This window comes from Lactuca saligna, chromosome 6, assembly GCF_052625555.1.
Source record: "Lactuca saligna cultivar CGN05327 chromosome 6, ASM5262555v1, whole genome shotgun sequence".
NCBI classification, from domain to species: domain Eukaryota; kingdom Viridiplantae; phylum Streptophyta; class Magnoliopsida; order Asterales; family Asteraceae; genus Lactuca; species Lactuca saligna.
Genome location: NC_136422.1, coordinates 53,181,879 through 53,196,307, shown reverse-complemented (window position 1 = coordinate 53,196,307; position 14,429 = coordinate 53,181,879). Strand labels below are relative to the sequence as shown.

Sequence of the window (14,429 nt, the reverse complement as noted above, 5' to 3'; positions counted from 1 at the left end):
AGTGGATTATGGAATTGATAATCCGTTTATTCCGAGAAAGGGTTATAATTCTATGTCATGAGCTGAAATGGCTTAAGGATTTGGGGTCGTATTATGGGAAGCATTTTGATTGTTAGGCTCGTTGAGATTTCAAAAAGTGTTCATCTGGTCTTGGATTGTGTGTGATCACTAAGGTTGTCTACTAAGGGGATGCTAGTTCTTGTAAGCCCTAGTTGTTGACAGTTTGAATTGTAAGGATGTGGGATGGGTTGGAAACTCATCAATTTTTGTAGATTGGAAGAGCGTGGTTGAATCCAAGTGGGGGAGGATCGTTTGGATTTTCATGGATGGTATCAGGTGCAAACCGGGAAAAGTTCCACATCCTAGTCGAGATGGAAGCCAGTTGTAACACCCTATTCCAGATCGTTTTCCTAATTCGAGACTGTGACCTAAAGATGGGTTATCATAAGGCTTAGGGCCATTGGAAAAAATAGATCTAGAACCGTTTGGGTACAAATAATGTATTGGAGGAAATTCGGGAGTTTGGGTTGTACATTGGAGCAAAGGGGTATATCGGTAAAGTGATAGTTTGAGCTCTTTATGAATTTTGGATTTTAGTTCGAAGGGTTTTGATGTGAGGATAAGCTGATAATAGTGTATAGATTCTCACAACCTTTCTGTGGATATAAAGAACATCAAAAACGAAGTTGAAACGAAGAAGTTATGGTCGTTTGAAGTTGGAGTCATTCGGGTGAGTGATCGTTGACTTGTTGACCAAGTTCATTTAAGGCTCGCGACGTGAGCATGAAGGGCTCACGACATGCGGAGCATTTAATGCACTAAAACCCTAATTTTTGAGTATTTAAAGGTATGAGATGATTAGGGTTGCTCCTCCTCAACCTCTTTCACTCCCAAGACCTCTAGAAACCCTAATCTCAACCCCCATTGAAGTTCTTGGTCATTTTGGTGTTATTCAAGATATTTTGGAGGCTTTGAAGCTCATTAAGGAGAAGAAGATCATTAGTGGTGCATTGGTTAGCTTATGGGTTTCATCATCAACTAGTTCAGGAGCTTTTGGACCTTTATAAGTCCTCAAGTTAATGCCTTTCCTTTCCTTGCTTGCTAGATCTAAGTTTCCATGCATTTTATGGCTTGTAATGTTGGTTAGCATGCATGAAATCCATAAAGTTAGCAACTTTATGGATTATGATGGCATCTTAAGTCTTATATGTTCTAGATATGGACTTTGGTGCAAGTTATGGCCCCCAAGCTTGAATCTTTATGATTATATCAACTTTAAACCTAGCTAGTGATTAAGTCATGCAGTGGCCATGAATGGCTGAAAAGATATGATATTTATGGTCTTTTATACTAAATAAGGTATTCTAGAAAGTCTCAATGCTCATCTTAAAATATTAAGAGCTTAATGCTCACAAAACAGTTCTCACGGCGTGAGGGGTATAGCCTCACGACGTGAGCACGACGATTTCCCTAGTATGAGGCCCTGAGACAAGTGAATCGGGTTAACTCGTTGTGTCGACCCAAGCTGAGTGACTCTCACAACGTGAGACGATGAATCTCACGACGTGAGGAAAAAAGGATAACGAAGGTTGGGCCTTTTAGGCCAAATTGGTCCGTTCGAATTATTTATTTTAGGACTAAGGATTTATTGGGTTTGTGAAAAGGTCATTTGAAGAGTTGGGCCTAATTTAGAAAATTGGTCCTTTAGTTGGCCAATAGTAGGCTGGGAAAGATAAGATGGAATTAGGCCTAGGGTACGGTCCAAAATTAGATTTGTAACATCACAAAATCAGGACCCAAAAATTTTTGTTTAAAAATATATTACTTATAAAAATAGTCATCAAAAGACAACATTACAATCCATTAAAATAAAATCACAAGTCATAAATCTCAAAAATCATTCTAACAAATAGTGTAATATCATAGTACAAATCCTAAGTTCTCAGATGCGGAATTCATGTGCAAGTGTGTGATGCGCTACTACACCGCCGACCCTTTCCCTTAGATGAAGAGGTACCTGAAACCAAAAACTAAAAACCGTAAACACAAAGCTTAGTGAGTTCCCTCATCATACCCATACCCAATAATGCATAATCCTCGGTATCTTTCAACCAGTAACTATCAGGCATAACCGGGAGCTGAACTCCTATTCGGTATCTTTCAACCGGTAACTGGGAACTAACCTCCCCTTCGGTATCTTTCAATCGGTAACTGGGAACTAACCTCCCATTTGGTATCTTTCAACCGGTAATCAGGGACTATTTCACCTCTACCACTGCTAACACATATTAGGCACAATAAGTATGTCAAGTAAAATTATCACATCGAGCACTGTGAACATGTCACATATCAATCCTAAATAATTGTCGCAAAGACAATCATCTACCCAACACTCTTACTTATGGGTCGACATTGTGGCCATAGACCCACCATACTAGGAGGAACCTCACCTCGAAGTTGTGTAGTGTCTGCACTAATCTCGGTATGAAAAACAACTCCCACCGATTCCTCAATCCCTACACAACAACCTTTCTAACTTAGAAACTCATACTTGTAACCCTTACAAGGGTCAACCCAAATTCGGATCAAAGTCAACTTTGGTCAAAGTCAACCTCCAGTTAACTTGACTAGCCAAGTTGGTCTACCAACTCATCGAGTCCCTATTCCTCCAAAATGATTCAACCCCCGACTCTACTCATCGAGTCTAGCAACAACTCGATGGGTCCTCCTTCAACCATAAATTTGGGACCATCTTCAACCGAATCGCCGAGTTCACCCTTGAACTCTTCGAGTTCATCTCCCTCATAAGAATGTGTTCGGTCTATGACTCGCCGAGTTGTATGAACAACTCGTCGAGTCCATCTTTATGGGTTAAGAGATTTCCTTGAACTCACCGAATTTGCTCACACGCTCATCAATTCCCATGATTTCCAGGTCTATAATCACGACCATCTTTTTTGAGTCCCCTTCTAGACTCAACCAGTCTCCTAAAAATAGCAAAGGTCGGGGAACCATTACCCGACTCACCGAGTCTCAAGAACAACTCGTCGAGTCCACTAAGTCCATGTCCTTAAACTTGATTTATGTTGAGATCATCTCATCCAAAGGGTAGATCTGACCTCTTAGGATCGATATAACACGTAAAGTCACGAACTTTACGTCTATGCATGGGTCTTTAAGCTTAAAAGGACCAAAAATGAGAACTACAAGATGCATGGGGATCTCATGGCCATAGAGTTGGCACCTTTATGCCATGAGACTCTTCCAAAGTCCAATATCTAGAGCCATAACTCCACATTACACCCCACAACCCAAAAATGGCTTATAAATGCCCTAAAGGTACCAAAATCTAAGCCCTAAAGTTGATTAAACATATGGAAAGTCAAGATTGAAGATTTTTACCTTAAATAAGCTGGAGATGAAACACAATCTCTAGATCTTCTAGCTTCAACTGGAAATCCTAAGCTCCTTTCTTCTTCTCAAGTTTCACAACCACCAAAGAATGCACAAAATGGCTTAAGAGCACTCAAACAAGGCTAAGGTTTCAGTTTAAGCTCTTCTGTAAGTGTGAGGGATGATAGAGGCTAATATTGGAAGAGATAAGTTGTTTAAATAAGGTGTAAACCTTCAAATTTAGGGTTTCACTTAAACAGCTCATACTCGTCGAGTAGGTCACTTAAAATCCACGCGTAAAGTCGAGTCTACTCGACGAGTTGGGCCTTCAACTTGCCGAGTCCTAGGGTAAAATACAATAATACTTGGAATTAAATACGTACCAGGAACCGGGTGTTACAAATCTCCCCCGCTTATTCTAGACTTTATCCTCAAAGTCTATTGTTGAATCCGAAAATAGCTCGGGGTAGTGCTCCCTCATCTCCTCCTCCTGCTCCCAGGTCCATTCCGAGCCCTTGCAGTGCTTCCATTGCACCTTCACTAGTTTCACCCTCTTATTCCTCAGATCCTTCGACTTCCTGTCGAGGATAGCTACCGGCTGCTCGATGTAGTTCAGGCTGTCATCCACCTGAATATCCTCCAAAGGCACCACTGCTGAATCGTCCACCAGACACTTCCACAATTGGGAGACGTGAAACGTGATGTGAATCTGACTAAGTTCGGCTGATAGGTCCAGCCTATACGCCACTTTGCCCACCCGAGCCGCAACCCTGAAGGGTCCAATGTATATGGGGCCCAACTTGCCCCGCTTCTTAAACCGGATGACACCCTTCCAAGGTAACACCTTTAGGAGCACCATGTCCCCGACCTGGAACTCCAGGTCCAATCGTCGTTTGTCGGCATAAATTTCATGCCGATTTTAAGCAGTCTGAAGTCTGCTCCGAACCTGTTGGATCCTCTTTGTAGTCTTGAGTACCACCTCAGTACTCCCCACGACCCTCTGGCCAACCTCACCCCAACATATCGGGGTCCTGCACTTCCTCCCATACAACATATCAAAGGGAGGCCGGTCAATACTCGCATGATAGTTGTTATTGTAGGAGAACTCCGCTAAAGGAAGGTAAGTATCCCAAATATCTCCGAAGTCTAGAACACACGCCTGCAATATATCCTCCAGAGTCTGGATGGTCCACTCACTCTGACCATCCTTTTGCAGGTGAAAAGCAGTGCTGAAGTGCAGAAGAGTACCCAACTCGTCGTCAAACTTCTTCCAAAATCTGGAAGTAAACCACACGTCTCGGTCTGAAGTCACTGAGATTGGCACTCTGTGCCGAGCTATTACGTCTTGGATGTAGATATCAGCCAACTTCTCTGTCGAGATGTTCTACTGGATCGGTATGAAATGGGCACTCTTGGTCAACCGATCCACGATGACCCAAATCAATTCAACCCCCGAGCAATCCTAGGAAGCTTTGTGATGAAATCCATAGTAATATCTTCCCATTTCCACATGGGGATGTCCAACGGATGTGTCTTATCGTGATGCCTCTGGTGCTCGGTCTTGACCTTTCTGCAGGTCAAGCACCTGTCAACGTACCAAGCGACGTCCCGCTTCAAGCACCTTTCTTGTCATTTTTGTTGTGTTATTTTCTTGAAATGTAGCTCATTTTTTTGAAAAAATAATGATTAGATAAGATCAATGATTGTGTTCGTAATAATTGTGAAGAAACTTTTAAACGTGAAAAAATGTATAAAGTGAAATATAGCGAATGTAATTATATGATAAAATAAAAAATATTATGTATTAATTAATAATGATATAATTTGAAATATAAGACCATAGTTCATATATGTCTTACCTCCATTGAAAGTTGTTGCATTTTGAATTATTTGGTAATTTGAAATTGGCAACGTACTTGAACTATTTACAATTATTCATTGGTAGTTTTTTTTTATGTTAGTAAATATTGAATGTATTAAAGTTTTTATATTATCTAAACTATTTAGGTAAACATTATAAAAAAAATAATTATGAAAAACTTACCCTGACCGGTGATATGTGACAGTGGCGACCTTCAGGAAATAAATGAATGTTGCACATTTTTCCATATACGGTTATGAGAGCATGATGTTGAAGGTGATGGAGTAACTTCCCGAGTAACTTGAGAAACAGGCTTTATGAAGATACGATTTTTCTGGAAAAAAATTGTATTGTAAGTGATAATGAAAATATGAATATGTATATGTAATATTAAAGTACATATTGTAACGTCCTAAATCAGGTATGACTTGAAAACCCTTGATGATTTCTAACTTTGGCATAAATGGTCCCTTGGAGTACGTCGGGCGTATTTATGGGTATGCTTAGTGTACTCTGCATAAGTGATCGAGGGGACATCTTGCATATGTGGGACGTACGTAAGGGGATGCTAGGCGTACATAATTGAAGGAAAAAACCCTAAATCCAGACTTGACCCCTATTTAAACACCTTTTAACCTCTTGGACCAAACCATATCAGTCTCTTTAGCCCCATTTCATCTACTTTCAATTGAGTTAGTGTGAGAGTGAGAGTTTGAGCTTAAAAAGCAGGTTTTGGTGGCCATTTTGGAGTTCTTTAAAGAAGGAGAATTGCTAGGCAAGCTTGGGACGGTTTGCTATCTCAAGAATCTGCATTATGGTCATCTTGCAAGGCTTCTGGAGGCAAAAAGCTTGCACCTTTCCATCTAAATCCTTAGATCTAGCTAGGGTTTTCTAGTTTTGTCCCTTTGGTTGATTTTGGACCTCTTTGGTGAGTTAAGCAACTCTATGAGATGGGAATCATAGATCTGAGGTCCCTTGGTCATTTAGAAGCATAAAACTGGAGTCTTGGTGGATGTATTAGTGTTATGCATGGGTTAAAGACCTTGGAAATGTCTTAATGGAGGTGTTGGAAGTTTATGAGGCATGCAAGGGCTTAAAGTTGGCAACTTTATGCCTTAGGACGTTTTAACAAGCCTAGATCTGACTTTTGGACATGAAGGAATCAAGCATTAAGCACTTAATGGAGGAAGTGCTTAATCTGGTCGTACACTGAGTGTAGCCCGTTGTACGCAGCGCGTAGTCCCCAAACCCTTAGTACGTTGCGCGTACTAGGAGGGTATGTCGAACGTACGCAACACAGTTGGGCCTTAATCTGTTTTGGGCCTTGGGTATGTGGGTCTCATTTAGTTATAGGGCTTGGTTGTATTCTGTGAGTTATGAGCTTTCTCATCTGTATGGGGCATGGATGCAATGGTTGGGCCTTATTGGGCTAAGAGGCCCATTAAGGATGGACTTGGGCTTTGGGGCCCATTAGTAATGAAAGGGTATTTGGGCCTTGGGGAGGGGTTTGGAGGTTAGGTTTCCCCTTGGTTAATTTAAAGTCCTAACATTGATTATATTACTATTATTATTATTTAGCTCGGGAGATTGCAGACTGTTAGGAGGGCAATGTTTATGTTCAGCAGATTGACGCGAGTCTCCTCACCATACCAATGAGTCTAAGGCACCAAGTCCAACCCATTATGTGATTATACTACATGTGTTAGACATCTTGTGATTTGATATGTTATGTGATTATGTTTGTATGTAAGACCTCGGGGGGTTCCTGAGGCACTTAGGTGGAAGTACTTGGAGGGTTTCCTTGGCATCCTAGGTCAAAGACCTCAGGGGGTTCCCGAGGCATTGGGCTAAGACCATGTGGGGGTTCCCATGGCACCCAGAGTAAGACCCTGCATGGTTTCCAAGGATTCCTTATGTGATTGGCATGCATGATTTATGTGTTTTGGATAGTTGTTTAGCTAGTATGTTATGCTATATGTGTTTGTGCATGGGTGTGCTCTAAGGAACTCACTAAGCTTTCAATCTTACCGTTTGTGGATTTGTTTCAGGTACATTTGAGCCTAAGGGCAAGGGCAAGGCGTGATGGCACATCGTGCACTCTATCTCTCCTTTACTAATGTGTTTTGGGACACTCTGATGTTTTAAAAGAAGATAACGATGTAATGAATGTGAATTTGAAAACATATGTTTTTGGGAATTTATGGTTTATGTAAATGGTTTGATTATTGAAAAATGAAAATTTTATTTGTAAAAATTGGGTCGTTACACAATATTGAAATTAATTTTACAATCAATTAAATATAAAAAATACAGTAAGTAGTAATATAACAATAAAATAACTATTAACAGAGTTGTGATGTATCCTTCCATCCTTGAAAGATGTTACATTTTTGTTCGTTTGGACATTTGAAATCAGCGATGTATACGAACCGTTTATTAGTATCATAACAGTTATTAAATTTGGAAAAATTAATAGTATTTAGATGGTTTTGACTCGCAGTAAGAGGATAATATAAAGGTAATTATTAATAATTTACTATGATTGATTATTTGTGAAAGTGGCGACCTTGATGAAACTGTTGTAGGTTACAAATTCGGCCATAGGACGTTATGGGATGATGAGTTTGAATGTAATTTCGGGCATTTTCGAATAACTCGACAATTAGTGGGGATCTAGAAGTTATTTTCTTCAAAAATAATAATAATAATAATAATAAGTATGATAAAGGTGGATGAAATGAAAATATATTAGACATTAAATATGTAATTTAACGGGAATATATATTACATAAAAAGAAAATCAATAAATTATATGTATTGAACATCTAATGATAATATTAAATTAAAAGTTTACCGTTTGTGATGTTCAACAGTGGTGGGCATGGCGATATTTTTGATTTGGTTCTTCCATTATTAGTATTGATATATGTTGTATATTGTAAAACGTAAGATGAAGTACATAAAGTTAGAGAGAATAGTAAATGCATAAATGAATATCATAACATACCATAAAAAATGATTATACAAAGAATGAACTTAAAGGATATTGGTGATGATAATAACGAATTAAAGTTGGTTAACAAATATAGAAATATAATTGGAAAACATATGTTGTGATTTTATATTAAATAAAAATATGTATCAAAAATAGATGAATTAAATCCTTTTTAATAAGATTAAATTAAATGATGGTTTCTAAATTGATAAGGATACATGATTTTGAAAATATTTAAAGATAATATTTCCTTATTAAACGATTTAATCACAAATATCTGGATTCTATATATTGAAACATGATAAATATACATATAATTATTTTGGAAAGTGTTTATGATTGACGTTATAATTGGAATAATAATCTGCATAAATAAGAATATAAGATTAATGAAAGAAATTAAAATTTATATGTATGTGATCATGTTGACAATTATACCATTGGTCATAAGGAAATTACCTTTAAACTTAAAACAAATTGAAAATAATAGACTTGGTAAACATAGTTTGTTATTTAAACTTAAAACAAATTGACAATAATAGACGTGATCAACATAGTTTGTTACGAACAATAAAAAAATTATTGTTATAAAATCTTGTTTGTAGAATAACAAACTCAATGGCTTAAGCTAAATACTAAGGAGATTACATTTAAACTTAAAACAAACTGACAATAATAGACTTGATCAACATAGTTTGTTATTTAAATTTAAAATAAATTAACAATAATAGACTTTGTCAACATAGTTTGTTACGAACAATAAAAAAAATGATTGTTATAAAATCTTGTTTGTGGAATAACAAACTCAGTGACTTAAGCCAAATATTAATGGATGAAGAAGTAACTTTTTGGCCAAAATGTAACCAGTAAAGTTAAATATTGGGATCCTATTGCAAATTTGCAAAGTATGATGATATAATGTATATATACTTTTAAAAAATAGTTGAAATAATAACATTATTAATGATAATATGAGACAACATTGAAAGTGTAACTATATTATGATCCATGTGGAGAAAGAAATCCCCTGTATTTGGGGGTTTATATATATACAGAGATCATCATCTTCAACAACAAAACAGACAAACTGTATATATAAAACAGAATCAACCGATAACAGTTTGGATTTCTTTTCTTTCTTTCTTCTTCTTTCTTCGTCTTCAAGCACCTACATATAACAAATGTTTATTAAGTTTCCGTGTGTGAGAGAGAAGATGATTAGAATCAACCAATAACTATGTTAGTTAAGATTAATGAAGGTGAAAATCAATCAGAATAAAAAGATGATTAGCAATATAGAACCCTAATCAACAGACGATGTAATGGCATAATAGCTAACCTTGAGGAGACAATTCATAAAGGATTTCAATAAAATATGTTGCAATCATCCTCATCGACTTATCAAAAAACGCTAATTTGGTGGCTGGTTTTTTGATTTCAATATGGGAAGTAGTTAGGACAGACGGATGTAATCAATCGAATTTAGTATGTGTTCAATAAATTGTAAATTGTTTTGTTATGATGACATCACCAGAAATATAAAGAACGATCTAAGGGTTGAAATCAATCAATGAAATCAAATGAATGGTTCTGATTGTTGAAGGTAACACCATCAGGTTTTTATTTTAATACATATAATAAAGATACATATAAAATTATTAATTATATACAAAATTGCCGCATTAATTTACGCTTTACAAACGATGTGGCTCGCCGTGACTCAAAAAAACTTGAGATTTGACATTGTCGCCAAGTTACGTCTTATGTTATTTAGAACCTTGGTTGAAATTGAGGTGAAACCCGATTAATTAAATAACTTTGAAAAAGTAAAATAAATAAGTTTGAAAAGAGAAATTAAATTGCTTCCTACTTTTTATGCCTACAAATGTTCCTACCCAATAAAATTATGATAAATATCATCATTTTATATTTATTTTAACTAACTCATTAACGTTATATTAGGAATATATATCAATTACAATTAAATTGAATGGTGATTTGTCATAATTTTAATGCGTAATTTAGATGAAAAAAAAAAGATCAAAGATATTACAACGAAATAATACGAAAAAAGAATAAAAAAAATATTTTTAATACTACTAATGATAATAATAATAAAAAAAATAAAAATCTAAAAATTTAGATATTAATTTAAGGATGATCAAAGAATTTGAGAGGGCATCAACAATTTCCCAAACAGTGAATATGCGTTTCCTTTAAAATAAAAAATGAAAAATAAAATAATAACCACTCCCTTGGTATTAAATAAAGTAAGGCATGATGTGTCTCAAAGGTACACGCGTCGATATATAAAATTGGTGGGGGTACGTATGTGAGGTTGAGTGAGTCAAATCCAGTTTCGAAATAGACAACATGGATAGAGATAAATGCACAGGGATTCTCGCTCTAAATTTTCAACCTCTACCAGTTTCTTTATAGATTTCTCTCCGATTTCTTTGCCCAATTCTAGGGTTCTTTTTTACCTTTTCAGCACCCTCTGCCGGTAAGTTACTCCACACCCAACTTACTGATTCATTAATCCCAGTTTTATTTAATTGTAATTCTCCTCGGTGTTTATGCATGTTAAATTCCTTCAATTCTTCATCAAATCCCTTTTTTCTGCCTTCCGTTTTGTTATTTCGTTATGGGGATTATCTATCTGCATGTAATTGATGATTACTCGTGACTAGAATTGGGTGTATGTTGTTTTAATTCGAATTTCGGTTTCCAATGTCGAAATTTCTAGATTTGAGTTTTGATTTCTGATTTTTTGTAGTATTTAGTCCCATTTGATTGAAGGCCGGCTTTGTTTTACAGAGTTGATCCTCTTTTGATTTGGGTATGTCCTTAAGGTGGATCATTTAGGGGTTCTTTTGATTACCTGTAATTATAGGTGCAACTGAATCCATGATATATCTTGTGTTTATTTTGCATTATTGCAACATTATCTGCATAAAACCTCATTTCTTTTTATTGAATTGGTAATTTGGTATCTTTTCAATACGATAGTTTCTTTCTATAAATCCTATGAATTCGTATGTGACAATGTGATAAAATGGAAACTACTATCGAATTTCACCATATAATCATCTGCTACAGGTAAATCTTACTGGCAAATTGCATCAACTCCATGTCCGCTACAGCCATGAGAGCAAATTCACATGATTCATCTTCACCAGAACAATCATTAGACAGGGACACTCAGTCTGATGAAGTTTTAAGTGAAGAAGAAGATGATGTCAGCAAAGAAACACATAACAATGTGTCATATTTTCCTTCAGGTGCTTTCCATTCTACTACAATTTAGTTATTTAGCCCATCTAATTAGCTTTTATTATATAAATCCTTTTTTTTTTTTACTATTTAATAATATAGTAAGAGGTGTTCTCTAATTGGTTTATCTCTATACTCCATGTTTACTCATTGCATTTCTTTACATCTATGAATAAATATCATTCATTATACACTCTGGACTTGGTTTATCTTTATATCTTTTCTTCATTTTATCTTTTTTGTTGAGTGTTAGCTATTTTTCTCCTTTCTTTCCTTCCATTTTGGTCAATTTAGTGATTACCCCTTTATTTTGCTTTGAAAAGGGTCAAATCGGAAATTAAAAAAATAAAACTAAAATGGGAATCAGTATTCTCTACACTAATTCTTTATTAACCTATCAAATAACTCATACCTTTCATGTACTTATGTTCAGGATTGATATATTCTCTACACATCAATTCTTTATCCTTATTTTTGTCATAGTAAGTCCTTTATCAGGATGTTGTACATGTTGACTTCACTTGGATCATATTTATTTATCATAATATTGATGGACTGATTTACCCCTGGAGCTCAGATACATGTGCACAAGAGCACCAACATTTTCAGCATGACATACTTCCAAGAAATGAAGAAACCCTTTCACAGCCACCACATCTTGAACTTGTCAACCAATCAGTTGTAAGCTTTTCCTTTTCCCCGGAATCACCAATTCCACTCTAGGGCGGAATCACTAATTCCGATCTTTTGTAGGCTCCTTATTACGATCCGTATTATGGTGGGATGATGGCAGCTTATGGTCAACATTTTGTGAGAATCTTGACATTATATATTTTGATGAATTTGAATTCATGTCAGATTTTGATTTTTTTTTTTTTTTTTTTTGAAGGTTCATCCTCAGTTTGTCGATGTGCAACAAGTGAGGATGCCATTGCCACTTGAAATGGCACAAGAGCCTGTTTATGTGAATGCTAAACAATATCATGCAATATTGAGGCGAAGACAATCACGAGCTAAAGCTGAGCTTGAAAAGAAACTTATAAAAGATAGAAAGGTTGGCATTCAATGCAATGGAATTATGATTTGATTCCTTTATACGATGGAATGGAATGGTTCATTCCATTGGAATATAGTTAAACCATAATCTTTTCTTCACATATAACATAAATATGAAAATTCATTCAACTCCAAACATGATCATAAAAACAGAACATAATGACAATTGACATTCCACTATCTTGCTTATTCCATTCCATCCATTGGTATTCCATTCCAATTCTCAATTCCGGTGGAATCATGGAAAACATAACACCTTTTTTTTTTTTTTTCTTATGTTGCAGCCTTATCTTCATGAATCCCGGCATCAACACGCGATGAGAAGAGTGAGAAGTTCCGGCGGTCGATTTGCAAAGAAAACCGAAACCGATGCTTCAAAAAATACAAGCGATGACGTGGCAACTGCCACGTCATCAGGCATGAAGCGCGTACACTCAGAGCCAGCTGTAAGTTTCGGGACCCACACCAACCAAGAAACGAGGGGGGGCGGAATGGTAAATTCATGCAATGGTGGGGCCCTGAGGTATGAAAACCAAGATGGGTTTCAGGAGGGAGGTTCTTTAGGGCAGCAATGGTCAACGATACCATCTAGTCAAAATTCACAGAGGGCAGTTGCCATGAAATGATGATATATCATATGATTTGGCTGGCAAATCATTCTTGGCTGTTTTTATGTGGAGAAAGGGTAAAAAGGTAAATGGGCTTTTTAATTAGTGGGCTCTTACTTATTTTCGGATTCTTTTTTAGTGGTATGTACAAAATATAATGTTGTTGATGAGCTCTTGATTTACATCTTATATGATGTGATGCTTGCTTTTGATTTTGCATATTCAGATAATTAGTTAAATAGCTTTTAGGAGGCCAGAAATCGGACCATAATATTTGAAAGAACTAGATACAAAATATTGATCTATATCGATGTTTGGTAGTCACAATTACTTTTCAAGTTTCCTTCATAGGGATAGTTGCAATAGATGTATTAATTTGAAAAGAGAAATTAAATATCCTCTTATTATATTAACTTTCTGTATGTTCTCCTACCCCCATTTTAAATAGTGATAAATGTATTAAAAGATTATTATTTTCATTAAATGTGAGAAGGAAGAAAATGTAGGATGATGTTTAGTTACTCTTTGAAAAAAAGGTTATGAATCAAAAGTGGATCTTTGTCAAATGTGGAATGGATTGTTTTGTTTATATGTTTTTTATAAATTAAATATGTAAAAAAATTAAAAAAAAAAAACTGTCTCTAATAAGAATATTTAAAGACGACTCAGGTGCTTATTATCTATACAAAATTTATTGGACTTGGACTGAACATTATTGTAGCAATATACTTTGTAGAAAAAGTGAAGTTTATTTGCAAATTTGGTAACGAGTTTTCAAAATGGTTTTTCGGCATAAAGAGGACCTTGACAAATAAGTTCATGATTTATCATTGTTTTTAAAATGGGAAATGATATTGTAGTCCTACAATGTTTTCAAAATTTATTCCCTAAACTTATTTTCCAGAGGAATCAAAAGACTTTTGTTGGGTTTAAATAGTGCATTTGGGAATTTTGAAGGAGTAACATGGTTACCTCTTACCACGTAGACATTCTTCTTGACCTACTTCCTTGAACGACCACAAACCTACGAAACACAACCATCAAAATCTTTCAACATTGCCCCTTTTTACTTGTACAAACCAACATACTAACGACTTGTCAACCTTCCAAGACAACTCCATCGAACAAGCCCTAAGAATTCCTCTCTCACATGAAGATACAAACGAGTTCCCATCAAACACCAGCAAAACCCCTCATCAGTTGACGGATTCAGGGAGTAATTTATCTGACAATTCAGTTGGCG

At 35.8% G+C, this 14,429-nt stretch overlaps 1 protein-coding gene across 1 annotated transcript; it reads left to right on the top strand.

Annotated features, from left to right (window-relative positions):
* Positions 1-10,592: 10,592 nt before the first annotated feature.
* On the top strand, positions 10,593-13,398 carry LOC145001678 (nuclear transcription factor Y subunit A-9-like). The gene is made up of 6 exons (XM_078961026.1): positions 10,593-10,752; positions 11,349-11,530; positions 12,100-12,203; positions 12,276-12,332; positions 12,412-12,576; positions 12,863-13,398. Exons 2-6 carry the CDS (start codon positions 11,380-11,382, stop codon positions 13,202-13,204), a joined length of 819 nt encoding a protein of 272 aa, XP_078817152.1. The 5' UTR covers positions 10,593-10,752; positions 11,349-11,379; the 3' UTR covers positions 13,205-13,398.
* The last annotated feature ends 1,031 nt before the right edge of the window (positions 13,399-14,429 follow it).